The 27,991-nt window shown below is 45.5% G+C and overlaps 1 protein-coding gene across 1 annotated transcript in view; it reads right to left on the bottom strand.

Moving 5' to 3' along the window:
* Positions 1-27,991, bottom strand: part of DNAH6 (dynein axonemal heavy chain 6) — a 2,460,712-nt gene that overhangs the window by 1,350,445 nt on the left and 1,082,276 nt on the right. The window contains exon 33 of the mRNA XM_086961829.1: positions 19,342-19,449. Coding sequence (XP_086817955.1) covers positions 19,342-19,449 — 108 coding nt within the window. The remainder of the gene's footprint in view (positions 1-19,341; positions 19,450-27,991) is intronic.

The raw sequence follows: 27,991 nt of genomic DNA, 5'->3' as shown, positions 1-27,991 counted from the left end.
GTGGCATACTACTGGCACTTGACTCCGGCAAGGCTTCACCAGGGTAACCCGCGCCGTGATCCCAACAGTTGGAGGGGTTGTGGCCAACCTGGGACGATGATACACCTGCTATGGGAATGTGTTGAAGTGAGGGAATACTGGGAGGCGGTGCTTCTGGACGTGAACCAACACTTTGACACAGAATTCCCCCGCTTCCCAGCCTATGCGGTCCTAGGCCTACCAAACACACTCACGTTCCCACTCAAGTCAATCAGGGGGAGACGGATGGGGTTGGCGGTTGGCACAGTGACACATCACATCCTCTCATTATGGGGTACCGTACAAAAGCCCACACACACAGAGTGGCTCCACAGATTATGATACATTATGGGTATGGAAAGGATACAGGCCTCCCTCCAACAAACGTCTGACTCCTTCAGGGAGACTTGGCAGCCACTAGTCTCACTGCTCACTCAGGAGTTTAACGTGCTGACATCCCCGAAATATCTCAAGGTCCTCCGCCTGGTGGATGAATTCCACAAGAACCCAGAAACTAGGAGTTAAAGGTCCAGTAGGGACGATTCCACAGCGTTACTTGGATAGGCAAGAGAACACACAGGAGGGGGGGAAGGGGGGGGGGGGCGGGGATAGTTGGGGGGGAGGTGGGGGTTGGGGAAGAGGATAGGGGGGTTCGGGCACGGGAAATGTTAGTTGCATGGTTTGGATTCATATCGCCCCCGCTGGCCTGCATGGACACAATACACCCTTCCAGAGATAAGGGGTTTGGAGTAAGGGCTGGGTGGGGGGTACGAGCATTATCGCAATATTGGATTTGTCTGTCTGATAATGTGTGCCATGTTGCTGAAACCAATAAAACAAAGTTGATCCAAAAAAATATATTATTGGGTAGCTCATCTAGCTGCCATTATTCATGGGACATGTAGATGTGCTGATGACCCTGGTTATGCAATGGACAGATGGCTGCTGCCGGGAGGGAACTACAATAGGGCTCTATATTCAATCAAAGGGAAATTGCATCTGAAGGGGCTGAATAAACACTTGGTGCAAATCTGTCACGCAGCTAATAGAAGCCTGGGGTGGGAACGTAAGGTAACGTTGGCTACTTCCCCTGTGGGATTTAGAATTGCTTGGAAACCTGTGGAAATCAAAAAGGATTTGACAAGTGGGACCTCATACGCATCTCTAAGGTTGGTGACCTTTGGGTAAATGGAGAGGTTCAATTGTTTGCCTCCCTACAACAGGAATACGATATGGGCACCACCGAACATTTCTGGTACATGCAGATCCGACAGGCACTGCAGACATGCCTCCAGCAAGGTGAAGCCCCCCCTGAATTCTCGCCTCTCGTGGACAGAATATTAGACGGATACCTGCCAACGAAAGCCATCTTGCTTACATACAAAAAGCTTGTGAATAATTCTAGTGACCCCCTCCAACGTCTGCGGGAAAAATGGGAAGGGGATGGTATAATCCTTGATGAAGAAGACTGGGTGGCAGCAGTTGCCTCCCCACTGGAGGTGGCTATCTCAGCCAGACTACAATTGGTCCAGCTTAAAATACTACACCATATCTGAATAACTGGACCATGTCTAATGAGAATGGGGAGGGCAGAGGATGGCCAATTCACGAGATGCTGTGGGGAAGAGGGAACATTCCTACACATACTCTGGGAGTGTACACATATACAAAGGTACTAGAATAAAATTCACGACATCCTCACTGAGGTGCTACTGATAGATATTCCCATGGAAGCCAAGCGATGCCTTCTGAATGTGTGGGAGCCTGCACATAGCACAATATGGAAAGTCTGACTTTTTGATGTGTTTGGCTAATATATATATATTCTCCCTATAAGAAAATTGGGATTGAAGGGAATTTAAGGTTAGCTTTGGCTACAACATCTAAATGTAGGTTTAAAGAATTCAGAAATTCCTTTTAAAAAAACAGTTAAAGTGAAGATTTGATTACAAACAAAAAGTAAAAACCCCTGCGATTTGATAGGGCCGGCTCTAGGGCGTGTGACCGGTATCTTCACACTGGGCACTTACTTGGGGTGGGGGCACCATGTTTGCATTGATATTATAGTTGTAAAAGCACCTGCTGCCGAGTTCCTTGCCTCCAGCAATTTGCAGGCATCAAGAAAAATGTCAAGAATGCACCTTAGATTAATGTTCTTTCTAGAGAAAGACCAGCGTTTTGTCTAGTGGATGTTTTGGCTCATGGTAAGGTAGCGCATAGAGTTAATATGCCTGCTGCATAGAAAGTGTGACATGCAGATCACAAAGTGCATATAATGTAAATAGAACAGTGGGTTACTGCTTTTGTCAGAGAGATCCTTTTGTTACTTGCGGTTTATAGGTTAAGATCCGAATGGACAATTTACTTACCTTCGGTAACATATTATCTGGTAGAAACACAGTCTAGCTGCAGATTCCTTAACATTGAATTCTCCTGTGGCGCCAGACTGGATCCAGACATTTTTTCAGCAGTACCACAGCACACCAGGGGACGGCAGTGTATGGCTCCACGATTATATTGTCTCTGGACATGACGTCATTGAAACCATTTAAGTCCCCTTCGGCATGCAGATGTTAGTTTCTTCTGTAAAACATTTTGTGCCATAACGCAAGTCACCTTAGAAACTGGCTGTGGAAACAGTGTGTCAAAATAGATCAAAATCTCTGAACATTATTCACGAATAAACACCAAATGGTAAACAAATACCAGCAAAAGAGTTTAGAGTAAAAACTCCACAGTAAACCACGAGGCATAGGCTACACGAACCCTGCACTCCTTTGTGAAACTAGCCGTGTAAGGGAAGAAACACACCTCCCCCACATCACACACTAATGGATGTGAAAGATAGGAACATCACAAAACTCATAAAACAACCATAAGTTGATTGACAAGTCACACCAGTACGTGAGACAATGAACAGCTGGTTTACAAACAGGTATTGAAAAAGAGTATAACCTTTACCTCGTGAGTCTTTTGCAGAGCGGGGAGGATAGGCAGGGCATTAAGGAATCTGCGGCTAGACTGCCTCTACCAGATATTACGTTACCGAAGGTAAGTAACTTGTACATCTGATAGAGACATCTAACCGGAGATTCCTTAACTTTGAATTAAGTACCATAGCTATACCCACCTAGGGGAGGCTCTGCAAAATAGCTCCACAAAGTTCTCAAAGAGGACAAGCTGGCAATGACTAACAACCAAGCAAACATAAGTAGGATTAGCAGAAAAGTAACTTAGCTCTTAGCAAAACCTGCAGTGAGTACCACATACCATATGAGTAAAGAAAACAGTCATGCAGGCATGAGAGAATCGAGCCTCAATAGGCAGGGCTAAAATCCCAAACCAACATCTAACAGCAGTTTGACAGAATTCTTTAACCCCGAAAGGGGTAAAGAATTCCTGGCCCAAAAGAACCAAGGACAAAACGAATGCTATGTACCCGCATCCTTCAAAACAGGAAACAAATATGAGAAAAGAACCGTCCTAACAAAGACCTAGAAAAAGGACTTCCAGATTGAACCCCAATAAAACCAAGACAAAAGAACTATCAATGAAAGGTGTGAGAATACAATCCATGTGTCAAAGAAAAGAAATGAACAACAGTTCATCACCGATACATGAACCTCGTTTGGACAAAATCATTATGCAAAGGATATCTAAAGCATTGCAAAAGATCACAAGAAAAAGCCAATACTAATTTGAACCCAGTCATATCAAATGATACTTCAATCCAGAACTATATAAACTCCTATATAGATCCCACTGAATAACACATACCCATATACACACTTTGTATGTAACGAGATATATGTATATGTATTCGGTATAACACACCAGAGACTTCAAGTGGACAGTAAAACCTAGTCCAGATTGCTGGTGTCGACTGCCACACCCAAAGGAGCTTAAAAATACGCCCTCGTAAGGCCTTTAAAGCTGTGGACCTACAGTCAAAACACAAGTCTGAGCCATAGACACACTTAAAGCATCAAAAGCAAGTGAGAAAAAGAAGTAACAACACCTTACAATATTTAGACAGCATTGGCAGGATTCAAACTCTTGGCTTTGAAAACCTGTGTCAACAGAGCACAAGACTTACGATTGAGCTATAGCTCCTTTCATAACTAATAACCAGATGCATCAAGCTTAAACCCACTCGCAAAGGGGCAGATTCTCAGAATCTGCCCCTTTGCGACCGGTATTTTTGCTTTTGGGATGCATCATTGGTATTCCTTAATTGTGACTCGCAATTTGCGAGTCGCAATTAAGGAATTTTAAGAAATCGATATTTTTTAAGAGAGATCTCATGCATAGCATTTTGTTATTCCTTATTAGCGAATCCTTATTTTTCGCTAATAAGGAATTGCAAAATGGGTGCTTGATGCATCTGGGGGTAAGCATCTGAAACACAGCAGCACATTTTGTTTTGTATACTCCGTATACAAAAAGTCAATCTGATTTGAGAGGTACATCAAAAATACGCAAATCAGTGAAAAAGGGTACTAACCACCAAAACAACCCTGTAGGTGACTTTGCCGTGAGAAAATGCTGTCAGCCAAAAGGTATCAAAGTACTGACATAAATCCTTATATCATATATACACCCTGTAGGAAACAACAGTCATAATTCTTCACAAACTGAGAAATGGTGAAAATAATAGGTACATCCTATGCCTTTGTCTCCTTTGGCAAGGAAAGTAGCCTTGAGCTTAATTCCTCAAAGTCCAAAGTTATGATCATTAACCCCCACAGAACATATAGAAGCAACATGCACATGGAGGGAGTCTGCCTTGAAAAAGTTCTATACTTTGACTACTTGGGAGTTCGGCTGAGTGACAATCAGATGTGGAGCCCCCAATTGACGAAAAGCAAAGCCACCCTTCAACTGCCGCCATAGGGAGGAAGTACAGGTTTGCTTCAGGAGGTGCTCTGTCTCCGGTCGTTTCCGTGTACAGAATCAGCAACTTATGGTGCTAAGATTTGGAGCCATGTTCAAGCAGAAATGTTGACAAGAACTGTAAATAAGTTTATAAGGGCTCTTTTCAATCTTCCCCAAGTTTCCCTATCAACCCACTAAGATTTGATTTAGCCCTCCACCCTATACAACTAGTGGCTCAACTCAAACCCCTACTATTCTGGATAAGACTTTGGTCCACTAGGGACATAGCAAGTACAGAGACTGTGTGAAAGAGCTAGTGTCCCTTAATAGGGACTTAAATACACCCTGGCTGAAGGAGATAAAAGTGTTATCCCATAGAATATACATGGCTAACCTGTGGAACACCACGGAGCAGATCATCAAAAGTGACGCCTGTGCGTGAAATTCCAGTTCTGGGAGGAAATTGTACTGCGAACGTGGAAAGTACATCAGGAAAATACTATTACCGGCCAGTTTCTCCTCCACAAATGCGCTCCCAGCCCAGAGCCCTACATGGACCGGGTGTATCCACGCCACTCAAAGTGCTTAAATGTCCAATTCAGGTATGGCATACTGCGCCTGAGAACTCACACTACAAAGTGGGATAAGTCACTTTCAAACACCATCTTCTGCCCAAATTGCCCTACCACCGCAGTAACTGTTGAACACTTTATGTTCTTCTGCCCACAATATAGTAATCAGCGCAAGAAATGGCTAAAAGCAGCACTAAACTCTAAGGGTGTGAGACACTGGAGGGAAGCACTAAGGCCCCTTGAGAGCGGCGCTGGCGAATTATTTACACTGGCAGTATTGCGTTATCTGCTGTGTGCTTGGAATCAGAGGAAGAAGGCTATAGATAATGCGCCCTCTACTATAGCCAGCTTGTAGCACAAGGCATAGGAGGCTTATGTAGTGTCCTATTACCCCTTATACGCTATTTTACAAAGGTTGACATTAGGGATATTGTTATTTTTATGGCCCGTCTATTTAACCTATTTTTAACTAAATATGAACTTTTACTCCTATGAAGAATACCCATTCAATAGGACTATCTTTACGGTGTTGGGTCCAGTAGGTTGTTTTACCCATTATCCACTAATTTTAATCATTGATGATTTTTAACCCAATTTAAATAGGATGTTGTGTGATGTTTTTTATTGAAACTGATTTGAATTGTGTATTTTTGTGATTGTAACTTTATATGGCTGCTAGTCGAAATACAAGGATTGATTGATTGATAGGCACATCCTCTTCATAACACAGGTAATGTCAATCAGACAGATCAACGTATGCCAAAAATATCATAGGAACATAACAAGAAATGTTTTCTATACAGCCAAAAATCCTCCTATTTTAAAAGGGTCTCACTTGGTATTAAAACAGGTTATTAATTCTCATACCTTTATGGATGTTTGACGGCCTTGTCAGAGACATAAACGGACCGACACCTAGGACATATTGTCTGAGGCCGAGGACAGCAAGCCTTCAAATTTATTTAGGCCTTGGTACAAGTTGGCCCATCCTGTGCAGCACAAACCCTAAGGCTGCCAATTTACAAGACCACAATATGGAGCAGGGAGGGGAATTGTCTGCATTTGATGTATTATGTGTGCCTTTACAAGAAACTTTTTCCTTGCCATAGGGAAAAAACTCACATGCGCATGCATTTAAAAGAATTCAAAGCATATTCACTGAGTCTACCAGCGCACTGCTTCAACTTGCTGAAGCACCCACCAAAGTAGCAAAAACATACCACTAATTACTCTAAAAGCAGAAACCAAAGAGGGCTTTACAACTGGCTTACCAATATATCTCTAAAAGAAACACTGAAGGATAAATCCATGCAACTTGTCTACTGAACTGCTTTGAAGAAGCGTGCAACAAATCTGCTTCCATACCGGAAGTCACTTCTCGTAATGATAGCCCTAGAGCAGAAAGCCCTTTCTCAGAAGGAAGGCAACAAAGGGACCTCTCTCAGTCATCTAAACCAATAACAAATAAGAAAGAAAATGGTACTGAGGTTATAACGACTGATACTCACAGGAGCACAGGTGGTAGAAATTAAACTGAAACTGGACATACACAATGTCCTAACAAAGCTACTCCCTGGCCAATAAAAGCATATATCCCCAGCTTAGGGACAAGCTAAGCAAAACAGTAACAGAAAATGTAGAACTAGGACTCTGAAGTTCTCTGCCTACCATGGAAGTGTCTTAACGCTGCATCTGCCTGACACCCAAAAAAGATGGGCGCCATCAAATAGCATGTTGGCCAAAGTCAACTGGACAGCCTCCAAAAAGCCTGAAGTTGCCAACCAAGCCAGATGCATTAGTGCCACTGCATAAGCCATGGCCTGACCCACAGAGGCTGTTGTGTCCATGCCACACCTTATGGTACTTGAACTTGGCAGAAGGGATTCTTAGAGGCGCCCGGCGCCCTGCTTTTTTCTTACAAGATCTTGAAAGATTAATTCAGATGTCTGATGACCATGTTATAATTAATTCATGGTTTTAAATACCGGTGAGGACTTCACAAGGTGGGCCTCACGAGTGGATTTCAGCTCACTACAATTAGAAAACCGTGACTGAGCCATTAAGTACTCAACTTCCAGTGTTATACCTGAGATACCTGTGTGGCACCAGGATTAGGTTGCCCCCACCCGCTTTTCATCCAGAAGAAGACTCGCAGCGGAGGTATAAGTCACCCTCTATGCACAAGCCGAGTCGAAACGTCGACACACCCCTCCCACCAACGGCCTGTATCACATCCCATCCTCTTCGCTTGATGTTGCATTTATGCATTTACAAAAAACAATATACATTTTTTTTATAAACAATCTGTTTGGGACAGGCCTTCCTGTACTGGTCTCTTTACCAGTCCATTACCAAAGTATAAAAATGTATAAACTCTGAATATTTGTGACGATTCACTTTTCCCTACCCATCACGAGCACACCCATTCTTCTTGCCTTCCTTGAGCAACCTTTGTATCTTTCTTTTGTCAAATTAATTTTGATTTGTTTCAAGTATATGAAATTAAATATACTGAACTTAAATAATTCTTGGCACTTTTGTGTTTTACATTGACTGTACGTTTTGAACAAGGCTATCTCAGACAGAAGGGTATGTTGTTGCGTCCATTTTGATATTCTTTACCAGTGTTTGACTTATTAAGCTACACACACATGATAAACTACAATTTATTCTTCTCTAAAGCAGTCACGGACCACTTGTTTCATTACCACATCTTAAGGTAAGCCTTGAAGACGGTTGACCTTCTCGAACTAAGTTACCAACCTCAGCACGGAGGTTATCCGGAAGAGATGGAAGTATGTTCTGTAAAGAATCCCATAAGGCATGGGAAAAACACCCCTGCACACAAGACATGTTGGTAGCTCTCAATGCTGAGCTGGGTGAAGCAAATATATGTTTACCACAAGCATCACAACCCCCAGAATCCTTAACCATCGGAGTCGTAGAAGTAGAATCTACATCCTGTGAAAACGTTGCAGCCACGAGTGGAAGAATGTTTATGCAAACAAACTGGGTTCCCAGGTGCAGGCAGATGTCTGGTTGCATATCACGGTTCACTGAGGCCCCTGATTCAGGCTTGGCCCAAGCACCTAAGAAAATGTCAAAGAGGGTCTCACTATACGGAAGAACAGGTTCTTTCCCTATCTGTCCCTGGTAAAGGATCTCAATCTGAGGGTCTGTAGAACTCTGAACCATGGGCAGGCACACATCTAATACTGCAGCCACTTTTCTCAGCATGTCCGCAAAGGAGGAACTTGCCTTTGTGGCAAGATTAGGGGGCGAAAGCATCCTTGAGGCTGGTGAAGAATCCAGTCCACTAGCCTTACCAAGAGCTGTTATTCAGCTCTCCTCTACCTGAAACACATTGGTGTTGGAAATGGGCTAAAGAAGCCCAGCCCCAGTCGACACAGGTGGACCTCCTAAACTCTCTTCCTGAAAAGGGACCACAAACTGTACATTACCCTCAGGTTGAAAAGTCGACTACACTTCCGACGCCGTTCGACACTGAAACAGTGTCATCACAACATCGACTGGAGGAGAAGAGGCGCCTTCGACAGCCGTCGCCAATGTCAATGTCGTGCTCGGTTTTTCAAAGACCGGCATCATAGGCAAAGATCTTGAAGGACTGGAAACCTACGCCAAAGCAGTGTTGGCTGACGTTACTGGTGCCAACCTGACCACTCTGATGCCCCAATCGTCACAGAGTACAAACCCTCTGACAGCACCCCATTCACCTCCTTGGGGCCTAAAGGCACGACAGAGGAAGATGAGGGTCCCAAAGTTGAGGTGCAAAGAATGATAATATTTCTTCATCTGGGCATACAACACCCAGACTGCCAGAAACACGGGGAGATGCGGTGCTGAGGTGCGTACATTCTCCTCAACCGTTGAGTGAGAGTAGTCATTGGAGACGGAGCTTCCACACAGTAAAGTATGAGCATGCCACGACTTCATCAGCCCCTTATCTTTAGACCTCACCAGAGAACAACATCCCCCAGACTTGCTCCTGCTCCTTGATCGACCCCGCAAATGATCTTCACGAGATGACAAAGACCGAGGCCGGAAAGCCTCTGAGGACAGTGACACCCGCGCTGCCATCAACTTCAAACTGCGCTCATTATGTGCCTTTGGCTTCAGCTTTTAGCAGGAGCTGCAATTCTCTGCATTGTGGTGCTCGTCCAAACACCACATACAAACTGTATGCAGGTCCATCACCTTAATCTGTCGGCTACAAGACCGACAAGGTTTGAAATATGAAGACAGAGACGAAGTGCACACTTTTCCACTGACACTAAAGTGCTGAAGCAGGTCCAAAAACCGATCCGAGGAACTGCTTCTCTGGATCCGTGGTACAGCGCGGAGAAGAAGAAACTGACGTCCGCGCGCCAGAGGGGACTAATTTGGTTCACTAACATCATGTCCAGAGACTGCGTCATAGCGAAGTCGTACTACGCCGTCCCCAAGCGCACAGCCGTACTGCTAAAAAGAATTACGGATCAAGTCTGGTGCATGGGGAAAATTCAAAGTTAAGAAATCTGCAGCTAGATGTCTCTATCAGATATAGAATAGTGAGCTGTTAACAGTCTTCCAAGATCTGCATGCAAAATGTAAGGTATATATGAGAGCTATATGTTTTTTTGCCCAGTCTTTCATTATCCTAATCTAGCAAAAAGGGTAGAAATCAATTCTTATTATTAAAGAGAACACTTAACAATGATGATACATTTTAAATTCTAAATGTGTGCTTTCCTTGACAAAGGACTCTTTAACTATAGTGCTTACCAGTATAGTTGACATGTGACTCCTACACTTTGCTGTCCTCTGTCTCATGTAACATATTGGTTTTCACATGTATGATTGTCTCTGTGCAAAGTGTGTGTGATGTAAAGTGCTCTGACACCTTACACTGGCATGAGTTGTGCTATTAAACTAAATGAATATGAGAGAGTGGTTATGAAGACTTGAGGGGCACTGTTAAATGGTGGTAGTAAGGGAATCGACGGCAGAGGTAGCCATTGGGGGTGCCAACACACATTGTAGTACAGGGCACCACCAGTGCTAAAGCCGGCCCTTCGGGTGGGTCATCGAGGAATCCACAAGCAGCTTCTGTATTCACCAGAAAAAGCATTACCGAAGGTAAGTAACTTGTTCTTCTGATAGATACATCAGCCTGTGGATTCCTCACCTTTTGAATAGAATCCCCAAGCAGTCCCTCACTCAGAGGAGGGTGTCTGCTTGTCTATACCAAAAAATCATGTATCATAGAATGAGCAAAATGGTTGTTTCTCCTCACTTCTGAATCCAAGCAATAATGCTTTGCAAAGTGTGGAGGTAGGCCCAAGTTTCCACCTTGCAGATGTCAATCACAGAGACACCTCTAGCCAAAGCAGAAGTTTAAGATTTGGCTCTGATACAATGAGCTCTAATACCTTCAAGTGGCTCCTTCTTAGCCATTAGGAGACATATAAGTGAGTCCCTAGCTTGCCATAGAATTGGGAGAAAAGGAGATAAACTAAATGGGGAAGAAAGTTCTCATAACTCTTAAGTATAGACCATAACCACATGCATAATTCTATGGCAAGCTAGGGACTCACTTATATTTCTCCTATTTACTACTCCTTGTCCCTGATTGGATCCAAAAGGAGACCTCCCTGTCTTTGTTGAAGATCCTTCTTAGCCATGGCGTAACAGATCTTAATGCACAGGATCATAAACCTCAATAAAGTTCTCTCGTGGACTGCTTACCCCTTCATCCTGCCCACAAATCCAACGAACAATTGGTTGTCCATTCTGAACTCACAGGTTCTGTCCATGTAGAAACTCACAGCCCTCTTGGGGTCCAAAGGAAGTCTCTCCTCCTTCTTTGATGGATGTCGGGGAGGGTAATAAGTAGGCAAGTTAATGGGCTGGCCCAAATGGAATGGAATGACCACCTTACGCAGGAAAGCAGATCTGGTCCTAAGCACCATCTTACCTGCATGAAAGGGTGTGAAGGAAGGTTTGGAATTAAGGGCCTGCAACTCACTCACCCTTCAGGCAGACATAATGGCAAATAGAAATATCGTTTTTAAAGTAAGAAGCCTCAAAGGGCAACTATGCATGGGTTCAAAAGGAGAACCCATAAGAAATGTAAGTACAAGATTAGGATCCTGCTGAGGCATTATAAATGGAGTAAGAGGAAACTTATTAGTAAGACATTTAATAAATCTCATAATTATAGGGGACTTAAAAAGTGAATGCTGATCCAGCAAACAAAGAAATGCCCGAAAAAGCAGATAGATATCCTTTAACAGTTGCAACAGCAAAACCTTGCTGCGCCAGGGATAGTGCAAAACTTAGAAATCTGATAAATGGGCTTTCAAAGGATCAATTGACTTCCCTCCACACCATTTAATGAATTTTGCCCACCTGCCAGCATTGACTGTCATGGTGGAGTGTCTTCTGGCCGACAAAATAACTTCCACCACATCAGGTGGGAGAGAGAAAGAACTCAAGTTGCCCCATTCAGGCATGAAGGTGCTGGCTCTGGACGTGGGGTTGCAGAACCTGCTCCTGTGATTGCAAGAGGAGGTCTGCCCTTAGAAGGAGACGGAGCGGAGGGCACAATGAGAAGTAAAGAAGGTCCGTGTGCCATACCCTTCGCTGCCAATCTGCGGCTAATGATATGACTTGGGCCCGGTCTTGACAAATCTTCCTCTGAACCTGAGGAATCAAGAGTTTGGGCGAAACACGTAAAGAAGCTGGAAACCCCAAGATAACTGAAACGCATCCCTCAGTTCTCCCAGCATCAGATACTGGAGGCTGCAGAACACATTTTCATGAGTGGAATACACGTCTAAATGAGGGATCCCCAACATCCCGAAAATGTATTTTACCACTTTCGGATGGAGATACTATTCAAGATCGGCTGAATACTGCCGACAGAGACTGTCTGCAAATGGTTGCAAAACTCCGGAAAAGTGATTTTCAATTGCACAAATCCAATGGTCCTGAGCCCAGGAGCAAAGCCACAGAGTTTGTCCGCAGAGAAGATACAACATTACTTCTCCATGTTTGTTGATATACCACATTGCTGTAGTATTGTCTGTTAAGACCTGAACTGACTGACTTCTAAAGAAATGGGGGAAAATCTTGAATGCCAAATGTATCATCCACAATTTCAAGAGCCTGATGAGCGAAAATATTTCCTCTGAAGACCAAAGACCTTTGATGGCCAGATCCCCCAGATGAGCTCCCCACTCTAGAGTGGAGGCATCCGCTATCACTGTGGCCATCGGACAAGCAGTATGATGAAACGGCTTCCCTTGAGACAGGTTGCCGGACACACCCCCTTCATTGCTGATCCACTGCAGTGTCTCCACATATCCTGACTAACTCCTCGAGATCTCCGTTGTGTTGAAACCACTGCCTGCGGAGGCACCACTGAAGAGCCCTCATATGCCAGTGTGCATGTTTCACCAACAGAATGCAGGAAGCAAACAGACTAAGCAGGTACAAGACCTTCAGGACTGGAACAAAAGCTTCATTCTGAAACAGCGGAATTATAGCCTGAATGTTCTGAATCCTCTGAAGAGGGAAGAAACGACTCACTGTAGGGTCCACTACTGCCCCTATGAACAGGTTGCACTGAGAGGGCTCCAGGTGAGATTTGGGTACGTTTATTGGAAATCCCAAACTTGTCACCTGAAAATGGCGCAACACCATCTCTGGTGAGTTCGCTTTGAGCAGCCAATCGTCTAGATACAGGAATACTGGGATCTCCCACCTTCTGAGATGTGCAGTCACCACTGCCATCACCTTTGTGAAGACTCGTGGTGCGGAAGTAATGCCAAGCGGAAGGACCGAAAACTGATAATGCTGAGACCCCAACGTAAAACGGAGATACTTTCAATGCGATTTCAGAATGGGGATGTGATAATACACATCCTGTAAATCGATCAAAACCATCCAGTCTTCCTTCTCCAGAGCAAGATGAACCTGTGCTACGGTCAACATTTTGAACTTTTCCTGTTTGAGGAACAAGTTCAAAATCATGAGGTTGAGGATCGACCACAAACAACTGTTCTTTTTGGGAATCAGGAAGTACCAGGAATAGCATTTTTGACCCCGTTTCTGCTCTGGAACCAACTCTATTGCACCCTTCTGAAGCAGTGTTGGCACCTCCGGTTGAAGGAGCAGAACAGAAGATGCTCTTCCAAACACATTCCTTGTCTGGGGGACAAGGAAGTGGATACTCCTGAAAGGGTAGGGCATACACATTTTCTACAATGTCTAAGACCCAGAGGTCTGTAGTGACAGACCTCCAGTGAGGTAGAAAATAGGTTACACGTCCTCCCACTGGGCAAGCATGCTCTAAGATGGTAAATCTAGAGCTGATTTCCTGCAGCAATAGCTGGGGGAGGAAGAAGAGTAGGATGAGGCTGGTTGATGCGCAGAACCATACTGACAACCTCTATTCCTTCCCCTATAGGTCTTATAAAGGTGATTTGAGCCCTGCTGCTGTTGCTGCTACTGCCATTTGCTTTCTCGATAGAACAAGTTCCTAAAATAAAAACGAAACCTGTGAAATTGCCTATAATCCTCAGGCTGGGACTGAAGCCCTAGGACCTCACAGTCACCTTGCTGTCTTTAAATCTCTGCAGTGCAGAATCTTCCTTGGCCCCAAACAGACGAGACTGATCACAGAGCGAATCTAAAAGTGTACCCTGAACATCTAGCGAGAAGCCCGATCCCCTCAACCAGGCATGTCTTCTTGTGGCCACAGAGGAACGCATGGCTCTTGCCACTGAGTCTGCAGTGTTCAGTCCTGATTTAATAACATGGTAGTCTGCCACCTTAGCGTCATTCAACAGCTCAGAGAAATGACCTTGGAGATCTCCAGGCAGGCAGCTTTGGAAGGACCTCCCTTGCTGAGTTCATTAATGCATGCACATATCGCCCCAACAAACAAGTAGCATGTGTGTATGTGAGGGCCATGCTACCATAAGAAAATATTTTCTTTGCTGACTACTCCATGTTCTTAGATCCCCTATCTGCAGGAGTAGAAGGGAATGACCCAGATGACAATTCAGAGGAGCATGAGGCCTGAACCACTAAACTCCTGGGTGTGGGCTGTTAAGATAAAAATACTGGAGCTGACTTATATCTTCTGGCCACTGATCTCGAAAGTGCAGCAGAGGACATTGACTTTGCCAGATCTCAAGTATGGGCTCCGTCAAAGCCTCATTAAAGGGCAACAACAACTCTAAAGAATAATGAAGCACTTCTGTCACTATGTTGGAGTTCAATTCTGCAGAAGGGAGAGGCAAGTCAAATATATCCATAGCTTTTCTTATCACCACATGATAAGAAGTTACCTCTGGAGGTGCCAAACCTTTAGCGATAATAACTCCCACTCAAGGAGGTATCCAGACCACTGGACTCCTCTTCAACGTCCGGATCCAGTTCTATAATTTCTCCTTCTACAACACCTTCCCGCTCCTCTCGATATTTTTCTTCCTCCAGCAATCTCTGAGCTTCCTATGGGATCTGATCTTCGGCATCAGCAGAACCAAAGGTGAGGACGGTGAATTGGGTACTCGCGCCGAAGGTTGATCTGAAGGAGGCAGAGTTGGTGAAGTTGGCGGCGGATGAACTAGAGTCGGTTCGGATCCAGATGGTGCCAGAGATGGTTTGTTTGGTGCCAAACAGTCACGCCCTTACTGTGATGGCAATGGCATTGGCTGTCTCAGCGCCGGTGGAGGCCAAGCCACCGGAGTCATGGGCATACAAGGCCATAAGGGTGCCTGCTGGAAATGAGCTGGAAATTCTCAAAAAGAACATGATAGTGGAACCATGGTGCCTACAGGCATACCAGGTGGTGTCACTGACCTGGCAAAAATGCTAAGCATAGCATTCAGAAATGTGGAAGGATCTGATCCAGGAGTTGGTAATGCTGGATATACCAGATCCTGGTTTGAGGGCACTGTTGTCACATGAGGGATCACCAAATGCAGCTCTGGTACTGGTCGTTCTATCTGAGTCATCAACCTCGAAGCCAGGGGCAGAGTCATAGGCCTCTGAGCCAGGGACGAACTTGGAGACATCCTTGGAGATGGAGTCAGCAACAACTCTTCTCTATGCTCTCGAGGTTTTGGATTCGATGAAGTCAACCATGGTGAACCCCCTTTAGAAGAACAATGCAGAGACCCATGGTGCTGCTTCTTCTTGTGTTTTCTTTTTGATGACCTCGAATTGTGGGGTGACGGCGACTATGAACGAGGTCGATCTCTCCGATGACCTCGCTTCTGCATCTTAGCTTTGGGCATGAATAACTTGGTTTCCCTTTCCTTCAAGGCCTCCGGATTCAGCTGGAGACATGAAGAGCAGGCTTCAAAGTCATGGTCCTACGACAAACATCAGGGACAGTTTTCATGCGGGTCAGTGATGGACACCTGAACTCCGCATTACCTACACGGGTTAAGGCCCGACTTCTTTGATGCAGACATCTTCACTAGTAACAAAGTTGCACCTACAAAATAGAAGAAATCTCCCAGAAAATGGAGATCCTGTAAAACCCATTAGACGTTGACGAAGCGGAAAAAAGGGAACTGACATCAGCACATCACGCGGAGTCACGAGCGAAGCCATGGCAATGTGACGACCTTGTCAACGTGGAAGAGCTATGGAGAAAGGTTTCCATGGAACACTGAGCATGGGGTATATTCAAAAGGTGAGGAATCCACAGACAGATGCATCTATCAGAACATTTTTTTAGTACGTTTTTTGGTTTCTAGATCATATATCACTTCCAACATCTTCCAGTGCCCAATCGGACTTGGGAGGTGCACATTGAGAACTGGATGCATGGCAACCAACTCTATCTGCGCATGGCCTTCAATCCTGCAAACTGGGATTACTAGCAGAGCCTGGCCCTTGGTCAAGGCCTGACTTTCTAAAGTTTTTCTAGGCGTTTGGGGACTTAGCCTTAGGGTTCCCGAACACCTGAAGACTTTGGGGACCATGTTGTACCTTCCACAACCTTTGCAGACCTGACCAAAGGCTGTGTGCAGTAGATGTTGGCCACTCTTGGCAAATTGGATGCAGGGTGTGTCTGCAGGACTGACCCTATGCTCAACCCTTACGCCACACAAAGGAAGCCAAGCCAAGGGGAGAGGAGTTGGCCTAACGCCTAGGGAGTTCGACCTCGAATCTGGGGAACTGGGTTCGAGTCTCTGCAATGACGCTGAACATTCTGTGATTCTGGGCAAATCTCTTAATCTCCCCGTGCCTTACAAAAATGAATGTGTGTCCTCATGTAACGTAACTGGTGCTATGTAAAGCGCTCTGATACCCGATTCGGGTCAAATTCGTGCTATATAAAACTCTGCAAAAAAAAGAAAGCCTAGCTGGGATTGGCCAACTGTGAAGGGTACAGTGCATGACCTGGCCACAATTTAGGCCCTGTGACTAGCCCCTTACTGCACACAGCCAAAGGTTGTTTGCAGAAGGGCAGGGTATGTATTTATTTATTTATTATAAGTTTTATATAGCGCTTGCTAGACCCGGGGGTATCAGAGCGCTTTACATAGATAGGAGAACAAAAATTGCATTGCATAGCAGGACCTAGAGATGCATAACGAATATAAGCTAAACATTATAATTACGTATAAAGATATAAGCTAAACATTATAATTAGGCATAACATTACATCGCAGGACATAAAGGTACATGAGGATATAAGCAACACATTATAATTAGGCACACGGTGGAGGGTAGGGAGGAAGGTCAAGATGTTAAAACATTCCCATAACCATCTATCCTAAATGGAGAAGTGAGCAGGGGGACAACTAGGCTATTGAAGTCTATGTTCGTTGATTTGGACGGTAAAGGATTTCTTGAGGAGAAGGATTTTCATGTCCCTTTTGAAGCAGTGGAAGGAGGGGTTGCATCTGAGGTCAATCAGGAGTGAGTTCCATATCCTGGGTACGTTACCAGAAAAGGATCAGGACTGGGTGGTTTTCTTTTTCAATTTCGGAGGGAAGTGAAGGAGTGAGTTGGAGCTTCTGAGGGAACTGGATGTTCCAGCTTTAACCAATTTGCTGTTTAGGTAGTTAGGGAAATGTTAGTGAAGGGTTTTGTGTGTGATAGAGGCCAGTTTGTAGGTACATCTGCCTTCAATGGGCAGCCAGTTGAGGGAGCAGAGGGTTGGTGTGATGTTTTCAAACCTTTTTACCCCAGTTATGAGTCAAGCTGTCATGTTAAGGGCTGAACTTAGTGGGGCTAGGTGAGCTTTCGGCGTCCCTGTAAGGATGGCGTTCCCGTAGTCTAGTTTTGAGAGGACTAGGGATTGAACAATAGTCTTCAAATCTGAAATTCACTAAAAAAGAGCAAGGTTAAAGTGAAGTAATGGTTAACTTTTTTAAATAAAAAAAACCTGAAATGCACTTAAAAATACTACAATCAATGTATAGTTCTGTTTAAGTATTAATGAAATGTTAAGCTACTATTAGTGGTATAATCCATCTCTAACACAACATCGATGAAAACCATAACCCGCACACCAAAATGCAGTGCTCATGACCTCAGCCTTGATTTAGCAGATGCAATTATAAAGGTTGTAAATAGTTTTCGAGATGATGTTACACATTACCATTAACATTACTATTAACATTACGAAAGACAGCTATAAAGGCAGTTTTATTTATTGGTTTGAGTATTTGTTAATAACATGGTGCTCTTATAGATTTGTATGGATATTGTCATTGCCAGCAGAGGCACTGATGGTACCGCTTACTACTCTTTGTTGTCCATGCATGTGGATATGATGAGTCAAACCTGCTGTGCTGGGTGTATTAAAATCAAGGGAAGGACAGCAGTGGTTGCAGAGTGCAGGTAGTGTATGGACTGATGTTGCACATGCATGTAGGATGCACTGGGCAGCAGCGCACTGAACTACAACTCCCAGCAGGCAACTGTCAGATGTTCCAGTGATTGGGCAGCCATGTTGGATTATTGAGGTTAACTTTTGTCATGGTTTAAAGCTTCTTGCTAGGCAGTTGTGCAAACAGTGTTACTGTAGCCAGGCCATCGCAACTTGGATACCGGATTCTCTTAATTGCCTGCGAGGATTGTTTGCATCAACCACTGGATCACAGAGAAGTATTTTTTATTGTTGGTGGAAACAAACTTTAGAAACTTTAACTAAATCTGGACTATTAATACTCGTGTAATTTACTAAGAAGTTATAGCAAATATAGAGTCCTGTGGTCGACGAAAGCTAAATATTTAAACTTGAACTTAATCTGAAAACTACTGAAACTGGGGTTTAGGTTTTTAAGGGGTTACCTCAAACATTCTGAAGTTGTATTGCTAATGAAAACAAACTTTGACCCAAAGTTTTTCAGAACTAATGGAACTGGGATTTAATCTACTAATTTACTACATTTCGTAGAGCGCATTGTCCAACCAAGTGACGAGGAAGAAGTGGTGTCCCATGTCTCTGTTTCCCCTCTTATCTTGTTCACCTTTTTCCTTGTCTACTACTAGCTCTCATATGTCTGTATTTGTGGTCATTTCTGGGAGTTGTGAGAGGTAGAAAAGAGTATCACTCCTGATGGATCCTGTCCAAAGGTTTAGTGCAAACGGACAGTGAGGTCATAAGCATTGCATTTGGCGTGTGAGTTAAACTATTCATAGCTGTTGTGAGAGTGAAGGATTGAGGAACTAATCATAACTTATGAATTCTAAGTAACTTTTAGAGCCCCTCAGAGAACTTTTATGTGACTTGTTTCAGAATCCGCATCAAGATGTATTCAGGTTGGCTTAGAAGATTCACATAGTGATTCCCTGGTACCATTTTAACACAACATAGAACATTCAAACAAAAACACATTACCTAAAGAGAACAGCATCATCAGTAAGGAATTTTGGAAGGTTAGAGTCTCTTAAAGCTCTAATCAATACCACATCTTCATTTAAATTTGGGTTCTCTCGCTTCAATGACCTAGATTACAAATCAGAAAATTGTTCCCATATTAAGTAATGTTCATTCAGTTATGAAAGCAAGAACAATGCATACAACACACATTGTGCTGACAAAAACAGAATACTCTCAGAATACATCTTCAGCAAAGCGCTCAGCTTACTGACTATCTTTAATATAATACTGGCCTACCTTCAATATAAAGTGGGTATTTTTGGTGAAATTTGAGCAATATATATTTATAAATAGGCTATTTTGTACAACATTCTGGTTATCCTTTTTGTATACAGGTTCATCCTTGACACATATTTTGTGCATTTCAGACACATTCTGGGCTATACCCTCCATTTTAGTAGCCAGTACTTGACAAGTTGTCATTTTTCTTGCTATCCTGTAGTGGCTATATTGTAGATGATTTTTATATAATTATGGTTACCCACTGGGTTATGCTGGCCGTGATATAAATTAGTTAGTGTGGCCAATCCTGGTGTTTGATGATGAGTATAAATGGGTAAGAAAGGCAGAATCATGTGTGACAGTAGCACATGTGAGTTGTTGGTGAAATTGACTAGATTCAGCGGCATGGTGATCCCATTCTGTGCCTGTGCATAGGCATAAGAGGAGCTGTGTGCTCCTAGTCACTCAATCTGATCTGCCTACAATCCAATTACTTACTAGGTTATGAACAAGTTACTTACCTTTGGTAACATATTATCGGGTAGAGACTCTCTCTAGCTGCAGATTCCCAGGCATCAGGCTGGATCTGGAACTTTTGCTGAGGAATGCCCCTTGTGCGCGCCGTCTGTGGCTCCATTCGGCTCTGCGTGACGGCGTCCGTAGCATCAGTTATGATGATGCAGTCCCCTATATAGGCACCACCGGGGCTCGCGGATGTCAGTACTTTTTGTTTTTTCCACGCCAGAAGGGCAAAGCCACAAAGTAACTGAAGTAGTCATGTTCAAAATTAGGACCCTGAAAAGGGGAGTAACCCTAACCCTAACAAAATCAGTCAGCAAAGTGAGGAGGCATGGTTGGGGCTGTAAGGAATCTGCAGCTAGATAGAGTCTCTACCAGATAATGCGTTACCAAAGGTAACTTGTTCATCTGATAGAGACTTCTAGCTGCAGATTCCTTACCTTTTAATTAAATACCCATTCCACACCGTACCGGCGGTGGGTGAGGACCAATACCTCAAACTTGAAAGTCCTGTAGGACCAAACGGGTAAAATACTCGGCCCTGCGGAACTGACTGTACAGGCAGTAGAGCTTGGCAAATGTGTGCAAAGATGCCCATGTTTCGGCCTGACAAATATCCAGTACTGGGACACCCCAAGTCAAGGCCGTAGTCACAGCCTTTCCCCTGGTGGATTGGGTCATTAATCTCTCAAGGGGCTGCTTCTTGGCCAGGGTACAGCAGATCTTAATGCAGAGAATGCCCCAGCAAGAGATGGTCCTTTTCTTTACTGCCTACCCCTTCTTAGCTCCCACGTTCCTCACAAAGAGTTGGTCGTCCACCCAGAACTTTTTAGTGTGGTTAAGGTAGAACGACAATGCTGGTTTTGGGTCCAGGCGGTGGAGACGCTTCTCTTCCTTAGAGGAATATAGGAGAACAAAGAAAGTGGGGAGTGTGATGGATTGACCCAGATAAAATGGGATCACAACTTTTGGCAAAAATTAAGCATGAGTGCGAAGCACCACTTTGTCTGGAAAAGACATTATATAGGGAGGGGTACAAGATAGTGCCCGGAACTCACTCACCCCCCGGGCAGATGTGATCACCACTAGAAAGGCTGTCTTAATAGTAAGCAGCTGGAGAGGACAGTTGTTCAAAGGGAGAACACATAAGATACGTGAGGACCAATTTATGGCCCCACTGTGGCATAACAAAGGGCATGGGTGGAAACAAGTCAGCCAGTCTTTCAAAAATCTATATACAATTGGAGACCGAAAGAGAGAGGGTTGCTCTAGCAGCTGCAAAAAAGCGGATAAAGTAGAAAGGTAACCCTGGAGAGTTGGGCAAGGGGTAGAATAAATAGAAGAACAGTGTAAAGACAAGCAGAGAGAGGGTCAATAGGCCTTTCTGTACAGTATATTAAAAATTTCTGCCAACGGCTGGTGTATACCGTCTTAGTGGAGGGCCCCCTGGCCACCAAGATAACGTTACATACTTTGTGAGGAAGGTCCAAAGGCAGCAACTGCCGTTGCTCAATCTCCACACATGGAGGGGCAGAGTTGACAGGTTCAGGACCTTGCCCTGCTGCTGCGATAGAAGATCCACCCAAAGGGGCAGCCTGATCGGGGGATCGATACACATTTTCAGAAGCGCTGGATACCAGATTCTCCTCGTCTAGTCCACAAGAATAACTTGGGCCCAGCTGCCCCTGATATTCTTCCGAACCCTGGGCACGAGTAGTATGGGTAGAAAGGCTTACAGCAGGCCTAAGCTCCATTCACAACAAAAGTCATCGACGAGCGATAGTAACCTTGGAAACTCCAGGATCCAGTATTGCTGACACTGCGTGTTCTGTTTAGAGGCGAACAGATCCAACCAAGGTTCTTCCCACTGCTGAAAGAGACCTTGTGCCACCTCTGACTGGAGACACCGTTTGTGATCGGCTAGGCATCAAAGGCAGAGGTTGTCCGCCTTTAGAGAACCTGCCAGGTGTTGCACCACCAGGGTTATGCCCTGCTGTTCCAGCCATGTCGAGAAACGCAGGGCATCTTGATAATGGGTGCATGACCCCCACCACGCTCTGCTTGTTGCAGTACCACGTGGCAATGGTGTTGTCCATGAATCCCTGTACTAACTTCCCCCTGACAGAGGGACGAAATGCCTTCAAAGCCAACTGAATCACTTGAAGCTCCAACAAATTTATGTGGAGCCCCGACTCCGCCAGAGTCCAGTGTACCCTGATCTCCACCTCTTCCAAATGGCTCGCCCCATCGCAAAAGTGATACATCTGTCACAACTGTGAGCTCTGATTGGGGAAGGGAGAGGGGTCTGCCATTGACCAATTGCAGTTCATCAACCACCACTGCAGATCTCTTGCAGTTCCTTCTAAGATCTGGACCACATTGGTGGGATTTCATCGATGCTATGCCCACTGGAAATTTGGGTACCACTGCAAAGTCTGCATACACCACCTAGCATGCTTTACCAACAAGATGCAGGAGGCTATGAGTCCCAACAGCCTCAGAGTCAGTCTCATCAAAATACAGGCTAGAGGCTGAAACATTGGAACCATAACCTGAATATCCTGGACTCGCTACTTAGGAGGATAGGTCCGAAACTGCACTGTGTCCAGAACAGCTCTGATGAAAAGGAGCATCTCAAATGAAGTCAGGCGTGACTTCGGCACGTTTATAAATAACTCCAGCGAATGCAGGTAGTCTGCCTTAGTCTGAAGGTGGGAGACAAAAGCCTGGGGCAATGACGCCTTCAACAGCCAGTCGTCGAGGTAAGGAAAGAAAGACACCCCTACCCTGCGCAGATGAGCTGCGACCACCACCATCACCTTGGTGAATACCCAAGGGGCACTGGTAAGGCCGCAGGGGAGCACGGTAAACTGAGAGTGCTCGCAGACTACCTTGAACTGCAGTTAACGCCTGCGGCCTGGCAGGATAGGGATGTGGAATAACCATCCTGCAGGTCGAAAGCTACCATCCAGTCTTCTTGGTCTAGGGCACACAAGACCTGAGCTAAAGTGAGCATCTTGAACTCCTCCTTCTTGAGGAACAGATTGATGGTCTGATGTTCTAAATGTGCCGCAACCCTTTGTTTTTTTTCAGAATCAGAAAGCAGCAGGAATAACAGCTACAGCCTACTTCTGGATCCAGGAACCTCGCTATAGCTCTCTTGGCTAGGAGAGCTGTAACAGGGGGCGTAGCTAACAGCCGAGACGAATGGCGGCTCTCTAGCGAGACTCCTAAGCCCTCACCGAATATCCGAAATCTATCCTGATTAAAATCGTGTGCTGACCCTGAATTACCGGGGATTAGGTGTGCCTGAGCCGAGGAGATTTGGAAAGCGGAACAGCGGAGTCCCGAGGTGCCCAACTGACGGAGAAAAAGTCGCGACCGTGATGAACTAAAGGCGCAAGATGGCGGCGACACCATAACCTGGAGGGCGAGCCCCGGAGCCCCTGCATCGATCGACTGCGGGCAGATCGGAGCTGCTGAGCGAGGATCAGACCCTGCTGTGCGGACCCCAGATGGAGGTGAGGCGGTGAGTGCGAGGCAAGTGAGTGGCGCCTGGGAACTTGGTCCGCAGGGAGGGAAATTGAGGCCCCGGCGTGAGTGGAGTACAAGGCCTGAGCCGCGCACCACCTTCCCAGCTTTCTGCAGTTCAGGGGCACCTGGCGGCTGCCCGCTACAAAAACAAACACAAGCCACATCGCAGGGGTAGCTGCCCGGGGACCCCTGGGGGGCGTCTTCCCTCTTCCAGCAACACCAGGTCTGTGGGCGCACTGCGAGGGACACAGGGGCGGCCTTCACGGGGCTACTGTGCCAGTCGAGAGGGGAAGGGGCGCCTTGGGCTGGACCAGGTGCCCCTGGCGAAGCACAGGCTCCACTAAAGACTCGCAACCGGCAGTGAGGCCCTGGTGCGGAAGAGACAAAGCGTACTGCGCCCAACAAACAGAGGTGCACACAAGGCCTTATTTGATACTGACACAATCAGAAACCCTGCTAGCCGACGGTGGGGGGTGGCAAAAGCGTTGCGCTACTAATAACTCCGGATACTCACTGGAGGCCGATTCATGGGAAACCCAACAGGCCACCAGTAGGATTGTCCTCACCTCCGGGCAGGCGGCGGAGATGACCAGGGCCGGTCTTAGACAGTGGACAATATCCCCAGGTCGACGACTAGATGATGGCGAGTGACAGAGGACCCAAAGAGTCAGCTCAAAATAAACTCACAAAATTCGCTTGGAATAAGGCAGGCGATCAACGGGACAATGAACAGATGTAATGTCCAGATCAAAGAAGCAGCCCTTCTCTCCAATCTGACCCCATGCTTCATGACATCATGGAAGCCATCTCTACTTCCCTGGAAGCCCGCATCGATTTGATGAACGTGGAAGTGTCTCTACTCCGAGTGGACTTTCAGAAAATGGATAACAAAGTTAAAGACCTGGGGGACACGACGGCTGCACTGCAGGTAGACACAGCCCAGCTTCAAAACCAAATAAGCGAACTGCAAAATCAGCAAGCCATGATGGCAAAAAAGCTGGACAACTATGAAGGATGGGCACGGAAAAACAACATTCGTAGCCTTGGGGTGCCGGAACGCACGGAGGGGCCGGCGGCAGACCTTTATGTTGAAGATTTGATCACGAAACACCCTCAACCTAAAAGACTTTCCGCCTTTTACTCCATTGAAAGAGCCCATTGGGGCCACCCTAAGCCAGGGGCACCCCCCGTCCACTAATTCCTGTGTCTTCAACTTCTGACACCGCAACATAATCTTACAGATGGCTAGAGCTAATCCTCCACTCAAAATTGACAACAATGTGGTTACATTCTTCCCGGATTACTTAGCGAGGGTCCAGGCCCAATGGCGTAGTTTCATGGCTGTGAAAAAAGAACTCAGAGATCGTGAAGTGAAAAATGCCATGCTATTCTGGCGAAGCTACACGTAGAATCAGAGGTGAAGACGTGGTTCTTCTCCACACCGGAGGACACCTGGGACTGGATGGACGGTTGGTGCAGAGTTGGGGGTTGGAACGGAGGTTATACCAAAAAAAGACAGCAACATCTGGTCCAGTTTGAGGGCAAATTCCAACAATTAGAGGACGAAAATTGTCATACCCCCTAGGAGGAAATCAGACAGCGCTTGATGCTTAAACAGGAGGAATATAGGATCCTGGTCAGGGAACGGATGCAAGCCAAACTCCTCCACACTACACATAGATTGTACAAATTGGGGGACAGAGCAGGTAAACTATTAGCATGGTTGGAGAAGAGGGAACAAGGTGAGCGATGGGTGCCCCAGTTGACTCTTGGGGACCGGTCGCATATCACACATCCGAAGGACATTGCAAATGCATTCACGGACCACATGTAACAAACTTACATCCCATACACGACAGAGGACTCTCGCCAACTCATCGCTGATAGCGACATACCGACACTATCTGACAGCGATAGGGAAGCATTAGATGAAGATTTGACAGACCTTCAAATCCAACAAGCCATGAGCAGGATTCAATCGGGAAAGGCGTTGGGGCCTAACGGGATTCCATAGAATTCCTAAAATTGGTAGCCACACAGGAGGCACCCCATTTGCGGGCCATGTTTGAGGAGAGTTATGAGAAGGGACTCTTAACAGGGGACCAGAGACTAGCATCTACTGTCGTAATCGAAAGCCGGGGAAACCCGCTGACAATTGCAGCTCCGACCGCCCAATCTCCCTGATTAATGCCGAAGCAAAGATCTTAGCAAAAGTCCTAGCACTACGCCTGGTAACGGTCATATCATCGCTAGTTCACCCCGATCAATCTGGTATATGCCAGAGAGAAATATGGCGCTCAACTTCAGACGTCTCCACAATGTGCTAGCGAGCCGAGAATTTATCGAAGAGGACGCAGTGGTCCTATCCCTAGACGCCTCGATGGCGTTCGATTCCATCGAACGGCCATACTTATTCGAAGTTTTGAGGTGGATGGGCTTTGGTCCCAAATTTATGGGCTGGGTGAGATTATTGTATACAGATATTCAGGGGCAGGTTCGAGTAAATAATTATACATCCCGAACTTTCCCATTGCAAAGGGGGACTAGACAGGGCTGCCCTCTCTCCATCCTAATCTTCTTTCTTATGCTGGAGCCGCTGGCCTCCTGGGTCAGACGGGATGTCGTGGTGAGAGGATTGAAATGGGCGGAGGGACATGACGACAGTATATCGTTATATGCTGATGACATCTTGCTCTATCTCGCCTCCCCCTACAGATCCCTCCATGGGGTTTTAAATATATTCACGAACTTTGGGTAATACTCTGGTTATGCCATAAATTGGAGTAAATCGATACTGTTCATTCTTAAGGGCCAGGTTCCCCGACTTCCCACGGGCTGCATGGTGGAGGTCACCTCAGAAGGCGTCCGCTACTTGGGGATCTTTGTAACTCCAGACCCCCAACTCTTCTATGATCGCAACCTTGCTGCCCCCCTGGCTCGGCTGTGTGCGGATGTAAAACACTGGCGATCTCTGCCCCTGTCCCTGGTGGGTCGAACAGCTCTTTTAAAGATGCTAGCCTTTCCTCGGATCCTGTATATCCTTCAAAATTGTCCCCACAGGTTCCTACAGGTGTACTTCTCAGGGGTGGAGAGTGACATCCTGACGCTGCTATGGGATGGTGGATCCCCTCGTATATTTTAAGTAGTAACAATTCCTAGGCAACTGAATACCTGTCTAAAATCAGGTTTAATACATACGAAATGATAAACAGGACCCCAGTGTACTGACAGACAAAAAAAGTTTAAAAAGTTTTCTCATTTTATTATTGCATATATAACATTCTTGAAGTGTAAAACAATCTCACTATCAAACACATATAAACTGACAATGCATATAAAATATCTATTTCATCAAATCATAAAAGAACAGAAATATCAGCATCAAATGGTAAAATATTACAAGGGTTGCAAAGAATGAGTAAATAGGATGACGATCTCTGCGCGCGTTTCGGCGTAACACATGTCTTCTTCAGGAGAACCACTTGAAATTTCTATATGTAAGAAAGACATACACATGACAACAATATGGTACACTGGATCTGTTACAAATAAAACATGGTGTAACAGACCCAGTGTACCATATTGTTGTATACAGTATGTCAAGTCATGTGTATGTGTATTCAGTTGCCTAGGAATTGTTACTACTTAAAGTAGTGTTGCCCTGTCCTAGGAACAGTTACTAGTTTCAGGGGGTCCCTTTTTACCTTATTTGAGATCCCCTCGTATAGCTATGAACAAACTGACATTGGGGTGGTATGATGGGGGCATTGCCCTCCCAGATATTCACCTTTACTATTGGGCATCGCAGCTAGTGGTGATGAATAATTGGATCTACCAATCTCCGGTGGACCCGGCTTACATGCTTGACAAGTACCAAATGGGAAGAGCGGGATACCTGGAGGCAATGTACTCGAAGGTCCGGAAGGGACAGCATGTTGGTCCCACAGCCCACACAGTGGCGATATGGCACCAGGCAAATTCCCGTTTACGTTGGGCAAAGACCCTCATCAAAGCTACACCATTATGTGTACCCAAAGTTTGGGACTTCTGGGTCAACATCCCGGGTTCGATAAGTGGGACATTATTGGAATCTCTACTGTAGGGGACTTAGTGAAGAAGGGTACACTTCTCAAATTCGGAGGCTTACAGAAGACGTATAAATTGGCCCAAGGGGAAGTGTTTAGATACCTACAAATTAGGCACGCCCATATCACCGCCCTCCCCGACATGACAGATATCCCAGACTCATCCCCCCTGGAGGATAGCCTTCTCGGTGGGCCGCTGCTCACAAAGGCCATATCGCTAACATATAAGAAACTATGCAACAATCTAA

The sequence above is a fragment of the Lissotriton vulgaris genome, chromosome 3_1 (genome assembly GCF_964263255.1).
Source record: "Lissotriton vulgaris chromosome 3_1, aLisVul1.2, whole genome shotgun sequence".
Taxonomy (NCBI): domain Eukaryota; kingdom Metazoa; phylum Chordata; class Amphibia; order Caudata; family Salamandridae; genus Lissotriton; species Lissotriton vulgaris.
Note: the sequence above shows the minus strand (reverse complement) of the source record. Positions and strands in the feature narration are given on the sequence as shown.